A 6,983-nucleotide genomic window follows, 5' to 3' on the forward strand; every position below is an offset into this window, starting at 1 on the left:
GGGATTTTTTCTTCTTTAACAGTGGGTTTGGTGTAACTGCATTATTCATGGAAATGGAACAGGATGTTCCTTCTGAATGTATCTAAAAATCTGTACTACAAGATTTTATTGCCCAGATTTAATTTTTCTGTGAAACTCGCCATTAGGCAAGGTAACTTCATGCTGAAGTTAACTTCTGGACTTCAGGTTTGGTTTTTTCCCTCCTGAAATGCAAAAAAAAGTTTAAAGGGAAAGAAAATATTTTTGTTTGCTTGATAGAGGTAGCTGAAAAAATACCCAAGACAGTGTAGAGAAGACAGCTGAGAAAAAAATTCAATCACTGAATATCCAAACATGTTTACTTTTATGACTAAATGTCTGTGTGAGTCTTTATGTGCTTTCTTGGGAAATAGTCCCTGCTAGAAATGTCAAGTTCTTTATGCACCAGCCTTACAAGTTAACTTCCAGTTTCTGAGTTTTGTTGTGCTTAAATATACTTCACTTGTTAATATCTCCTAGCAGGACAGAGTTTGCTTAATGAATCTGATTTTCTTGTTTCTGTTTCCAGCACGCTTTGATTTAGGATTTTGCCTGTTTTCTGGCCTTGTCTCTAGCTCTCTTTTAGGGAGAAATTAGAGGTGACTCGGCTGGATCCTTTTCACAAGCTTTTTAGCCTTATGAATGTCTTTATAGGACAGGTTGTTGAAGCATGGTGTTCCTGACTATGGGTAATGAGTTCCAGTGGGAACTCCAGCAGTTAAAAATAACAAATGATGGGTCACCCTGCAGCCGTGGCCACCATGTGGAGTCCTTGCCCTGTTTCAGAGGCGAGTGCAGGAGCACAGGGACGTTTTTGCCTGTTCTTATTTTGTGGGAATTAATCAGTACTGTTCCACTGAAAAGGCTGGCACAGTGATGAAACTCCTGCTTTTACTGTGACCATGTATTTCCCAAAGGAAATGCTGTACAAAGCACGCAGAATAAATGTTTTCCACCCCCCACACACCTTGGAAACTCACAAAGGAGAGAATTTATTCATCTCAGTAACACGAAATCTGCAACGTCAGGGTCATCGGTGTTCCTTAAAACGTGATGAAAGAAGGTGAACTCTCAACAAAAGTTGCTGCTTTTCCTTACAGCTACTCTTTTGCCATCGTGGGCATTAACATAACAGACCTTGCTTACAACCTGCTCGTGAGTGGGGCTCTGAAGACCCATTTCTACAATGTTGCTCCAGAAGCACCCACGCTCACCCACTTTCAGCAGACGTTCTGTAAGTGCTGGGTGGGACTGTAGGGCAAGGGGTGGAAATGCATAATTGGTGCTCTGCTAACATACTACTGCCCATAGCTGAAAAAAAAGAAATAAAGTCTTCTGACACAGCATGGAGACTGTGCTCTCCTGTCTAGGATGCTTGGATTCTGCTCTTCAGCTGTGATGGAGGCCACTAGCAAGCCAAGGTGTAAAACAAATTATGAAACACAAACAAAAAATGCACTAAGCACCTTACCAAGTGACCTTCCTGTTTTTTAAATAATAAGAAAAAAGCAAATGTGCTTTAAGGAATATCTGAATATTGTTTCCCCTTAAATCCAACTGTCATATGATACTTGTATCTACATTCCAGTGTAACTCCCACCCTTCAGCAGAGTTGCAGCTCCACCACCAAAATAATGTTTTGACAGCTCTTTCCCCTGTATTTGAGCATCCCTGCTACAGCAGAGGCCCGCTGTTCATCTTTGCACAGTGGGAGTAACACTTCTAATATTTTTCAATGTGTAGGCAAGGAACTGCTAATGAGCACCTGCAGCATCTTTCCCTGTTTTTATACCCCCTGGTTTTATGTTTCAGTTTGTGAATCCATATATGAAGATGACTAGTGACTTACTGTGTTTATTGTGAGAAATTCTGCTAGTGTGTGCAATATTCATCCAATTTTGGCCTTGTCCAGAATAGGTTTAGTCTTGCTCCTGCCCAGTGTCATGAGGTGTCAGATCTCAATGACCAGGATTCTCTGTGCAGATCATAATTATTAATTCCAGGCTACTTTCTAATTGTATGTGTCATCTTTACATGCAGTATTTATCTCTTCTTCCTTGGTATTGTTTTGTAGGCTACTTAATGCATGAATTCCACAAATTCTGGATTGATGAGGATCCACTGGACATAATGGAATTCAATCGTGTCAGAGAGAAATTTTACAGGCGAATCTTGAGACAGCTCCAGAACCCAGAGATGGCTCTGTGTCCTCATTTTGCTGCATCAGAAAGTTTAATCAATATGTAGTTGCTTGGTTGTTTTAATTTGGAAGCACTGTCTCACTCTTGGTTTAGATCACTGTTAGACCATCACTAGCCTACTGAATGACCATGGCAATCGTGTGCATGTTTTTGGCGCAGTGTTCATCTATTTTTGTCACATGATCCCCTTATGCTTCTCTTGCCGGGGATTTTTCATTTTAAATGGGTGCTCATATTGCCTCATTATGCAGTGTTACCTTCTGAATTGATGTCCAGATATCAGAGTTTTTCTATTTTTTTAGACTTTCCTCATAATTCAGCATTGACAATTGAATTGTATTTCTCTAGCAGTGTTTTTGTATATGTGGAATAAGTAGCTGGATCTTGTATTGTGAAAGCTTTTTAACTTCTCGGTATGTTTTAAGATAACTACTGGCATTTCAAGCAAAATATGTTTGGACCTCATCTAGAAGATAATGTGATTTAATCTAATTCAGACAAACACATTTAAGTCCAGTTTTCTCCATGCAACCATTATATGCTTAATGCAAAATTAATGAGGCTTATGAGATACAACTTTCAGTGAGAAGAGTTTATGCAGAATTATGATCAAGTGCATGAATACCAAATGGTCTGGTGATGCTAACACAGTGAGCTGTGAACACATTCACAACTAACAGATACCAGCAGGGGCCAAAAATTATAACATCAGGCTGTTGTCACCAACACCACCATGCTGAGGCATGGTCTAGATTCCTGCACATTCCTTTGGATATGCAGAGGTTAGTGCTTTGTGTCACACGTTGGAAGGCAGCATGAATTGGTCACGTGGTGCTTGGTGAATTCAGGGAAGCAAAGTTATGTATCTTTTTTTTGAACTACTGAAAATGTTGCTTTGGTTGTTAATTATGTTCCTAAGAGCTGGGAGAAATAATTGGTTAGAAGGTTTAAAACAAAACTGCTTGTGTTTCCCAGACTACTTATAGAAAAAATTCAAAATGGCAAACTGCCTTTTTTCTAAAACCATAAATGGATAAAAGTGTTTGACACTAAGATTGTGTAGTATACTGAACAACATCTACCATGGCATTTCATACCCATGGTATTTTTTACCTTCTAAGCAATCAATTTTAGTATTATATGTTTGTGTAAATCACTTGCATATGGAGATTAAATTGAGTAGTGTCCAACTACTTGTGAATATATGAATAAATTATACATCATTCTAAACTGAAGCACTGTGGGTTTTATTTTTGAGCTATGCAGCAATACAGAGGGAAAGTGTTTTACTTAATAGGTCAGGTAAAATGGGTTGTAACAGCTCTGTGGTATTCTCAAGGGTAAAGTCTGATCACAACTTCTTCAGATAAGGTACTTTATATCATTTTAGTTACTGCTTGGGCCATCAATTTATTTAACAAATAAATAAATAAATAAATGGAGGCACTTCAACTTCCTAGGAAACTCCTTGAGTTTAAGCTGTCTCATTTCTTTGCTAAAATGTAAGCTGGGGGACAGGACTTCTCTACACGGCTGGAAACTTGCACTCATGGAGTGCAATCAGCAGAATTTTATGGGTGTTGCAATAATTAGTCTTCTCCAATGAATCTGGAAATATGGAACTGGAAATATTAACATTTGCATATTTTGCATGAGAATACAAGGAATAAAAACTATGCATGTTCAACTTAATACCATGGATTTTGGAAAGTGGTTATTTATAGCCATTAGGTCTCAAGGACTTTTTTGTGTGACTCTTGAAGCTTCTAAAATAGGTTTCTAGTAACAGTTTTCATTGTTTCAAATTTTAGTCTCTCTTTTTCTTTCCTTGCCCCACTCTGACTTAAATATCTTCTGCAATTTATTAGGTTACACTGGTTTATTTTTAATACTCTGTAGTGGAGTTCATGAAGTTGTGGGGGAGGGAGGGAAGGTTCCTGCTTCTTTCTTACGGCTCTGATCCTCTCAGTTGTGCCTTGTCTCAAGGTGTCAACTTCAAATAAAACCAGAAAATGTGGTCTGGCTCTGTGTCATATGGTATCAGTATAATCCAACTAGTTTGGGTGATTATTTTTCCTGTCTTGCAGGAAGATAGATTTAATGAAGTGAAAGTGTGAAATTCCTTCTCCTGTGGAGCCCTCGCATGCTGGTGCCTTCAAATCTTATCATCCTACCCGCTTGTGCTTCAGCTTTCTCCTGTGTTTTTGTTCCCAAAATCAATGTCAAACCTGGGGCAGAATATCCCTGGTGGGTGCCCAAAACTGGCTGGGCACTGCTGAGGGAGGATGTCTGTCGGGCACTGCCTTCCTTCCTCCCCAGGAGTGACCTCTTACCATGATACAAACCTAAGCATTTTTTTTAAAAAGTTAGAATTTATTCTATCACTAGTACAGATCCAAACTGACCTGTGAGCAACTGGATGCTGCTTTCCCTAGGGAGGAGAAAATTAAAGAAATGGTGGGGGGGCAGATGTGTGAAGTATTAAATAGTTTTTTCAATAAAGAAGAATCAATATTTATACTCACTGCAGGGTGCAGAATTTGGCTTAATTAAGTACAGAGAAGGTTTAGGTTGGATCTTTCCAAAAACCTTCTACAGCTTCATGGTTGTTGCATTGCACCAACCATCTCTCTCTCAGGCTCATGCCTGGCCGTGTTCATCTCAGGCAGCAAGTGCTTCCTGCCCAGGTTATAAAGTAAATGGTCACCTTCTTTCTTAACAGGCAATTTTTCTCAGGCAAATAATTCACATTGGACATTCCATGCAGCCCAGGTGCTGTTTTAAAAAGGCACAGCCATGTTGTAAGTCTAAACTACTACTTTATTGTATAAAATTCAAGACAGCCTGCTGAAGCTATGCAGAATATGCATTGCTTAGAATATGTATTGCTTTGGGTCAGTAGGTGAAAATATAACTGATGAAAGTATAATATTGGGAGACTCAATGTGTTAAAATGCAGAAATATTAACCTTGATCTGTTTAAAGCTGGGGGGGGGGGGGAGGGCTATGTAGTATTGGAGTTCTTTAATTCTGTATTCATCCTTTTATAATGGTGCCTATATTCTTCTCTGTTACACATTCAAGCACTTCCCATAGCACAGCATTTTCTTATCCCAGCTAACGTGTATTTAAATTGTTATCAGGGCTCCTTCAACAACGTAGGTGGACACAGACTTGTCTTTGGTAACCTTGGTGCTTCAGTAACCTTTCCATTCACATGCTCCACAGCATCTGTGGAGCTGGGGCTGTGAGAGCCCCAGAATCTGTGCCTGTGGGGTTGATTACAGCCAGGAGGAGGAGAGCAAGTGCTACTCCAGCTCCCTGACACTCTTGGGCTTGCAGCTTTTTTTTTTCTTTGAGGGAAGGAGAAATATTTTTGCTGCACTTCTAACTGGCTCTTCTGGAAGGTAGTTTTTCAAATCCTGGTGCTGATGGTATTTCTATGCCCTGTTTTTAGAAGCAAACAAGGTCTACCTTATGTATACGATTTGTCTTGGGCAATTGTATCTCCTGACTGTTTCCTGGAGCAGCACTGAAGCTCGATTGAAAAATTTACTGTCATTTAGAGGGTGAAGGAGATTAATTTATTGTCTTTTTAAATGAAAGAACAATCTTTAAAAGCACCTGTGCCCACTGTGTGCCCTGTGGGGCACAGACAGCTGGTGATGACTTAGCAGGCTAAAACACTTTGCTGCAAGCAGGGCATTTTCAGCATGTCCCCAGCTGAAATAAGTGCTGTTAGGTGGAACAGGATGTATGTGAACAGAGTGCTGATGCTCAGGTTGATGAACCCACATATGCCTCCACTGGCCCAAAGAATCACTGGTAGCATCATAATACATTGGCTTCCATTATGAGGGATCATAATTTCTTTCTTAATCCCTCCCTCCCTGGATTGTGATTAGCTTTTAACATGTCATTTTCTGACCTGTCCCTTTTTGTCAGAATGTGACCAGAGATTTTTGACCCTTCCACAGGAGTGAGCAGCATTGCAGGGTTATCCCCCAGTGCGGTTTTGCAGATTGTTGTCATTCCTGCCTGAGCTCTAGGGTAAACCTCAATCCACAGCTCCACCACTTGTATGGATCTGACCGAGGTAGGAACCAGTTACAGCCTGGAATAGTAACTGGAGAGCAATTTTATAACTGTTAAGTTCATGTCTTTGGCAAGTGCTGTTGGTGATATAGGGAAACTCTGTATACACATTGGAAAATATGACAACTCTGATTATACTTACTTCTGTCCCCCAGCTGGCTCTTAACAAGCTTGACATCATCAACATTTTGGCATCATCGTGACCATTTTGGCATCACAGGAAGACTCCTCTGGGACTGTGATTTTCAGAGAATTGTTTGACTTTGAATCTTGTTAACTACCCTGATTTCCACCTTTCAGTCCTCCCTTGGAAATTGTTCCAATGGGAGCTCAGATTTTGCACTAATGAATCCTCTAGGCTACACTGAGACAAACAGTAGGGTTCCCCTCTGTACTCTTGCATCTGCAGCATGGTGCAGCTAAAAATCACATAAATTATTAAAATAGATGTTTTGCAGAAAACAATCCTGAAATGGATAAGGTAATGAATTATTCATTGTTTTCCTTAGTTTGCAGCAGATCAGATTTTCTGTAAGGCTTGCCAATGATTAGACAGGACTCTTCCTACCAGATCCTGTAGGAATATAGTAGGACAGGCTTTGTGCTTTCCCCTGTGAGCAGTGCACATAGAAATCAGGTCATTACTTATTCTAGCAAAGGAAACTGTTC

At 40.0% G+C, this 6,983-nt stretch overlaps 1 protein-coding gene across 2 annotated transcripts in view; it reads left to right on the forward strand.

The window, feature by feature from the left end:
* Positions 1–3,449, forward strand: part of ELMOD1 (ELMO domain containing 1) — a 42,842-nt gene extending 39,393 nt beyond the window's left edge. For both annotated transcript variants that reach the window (XM_059838652.1, XM_059838653.1), the window contains 2 exons: positions 1,119–1,252; positions 2,093–3,449. In XM_059838652.1, the coding sequence (XP_059694635.1) occupies positions 1,119–1,252; positions 2,093–2,265 (307 nt within the window). In that variant the 3' untranslated portion in view covers positions 2,266–3,449. The remainder of the gene's footprint in view (positions 1–1,118; positions 1,253–2,092) is intronic.
* Positions 3,450–6,983: the final 3,534 nt, after the last annotated feature.

Source organism: Haemorhous mexicanus, chromosome 2 (genome assembly GCF_027477595.1).
Source record: "Haemorhous mexicanus isolate bHaeMex1 chromosome 2, bHaeMex1.pri, whole genome shotgun sequence".
Classification (NCBI taxonomy): Eukaryota; Metazoa; Chordata; class Aves; order Passeriformes; family Fringillidae; genus Haemorhous; species Haemorhous mexicanus.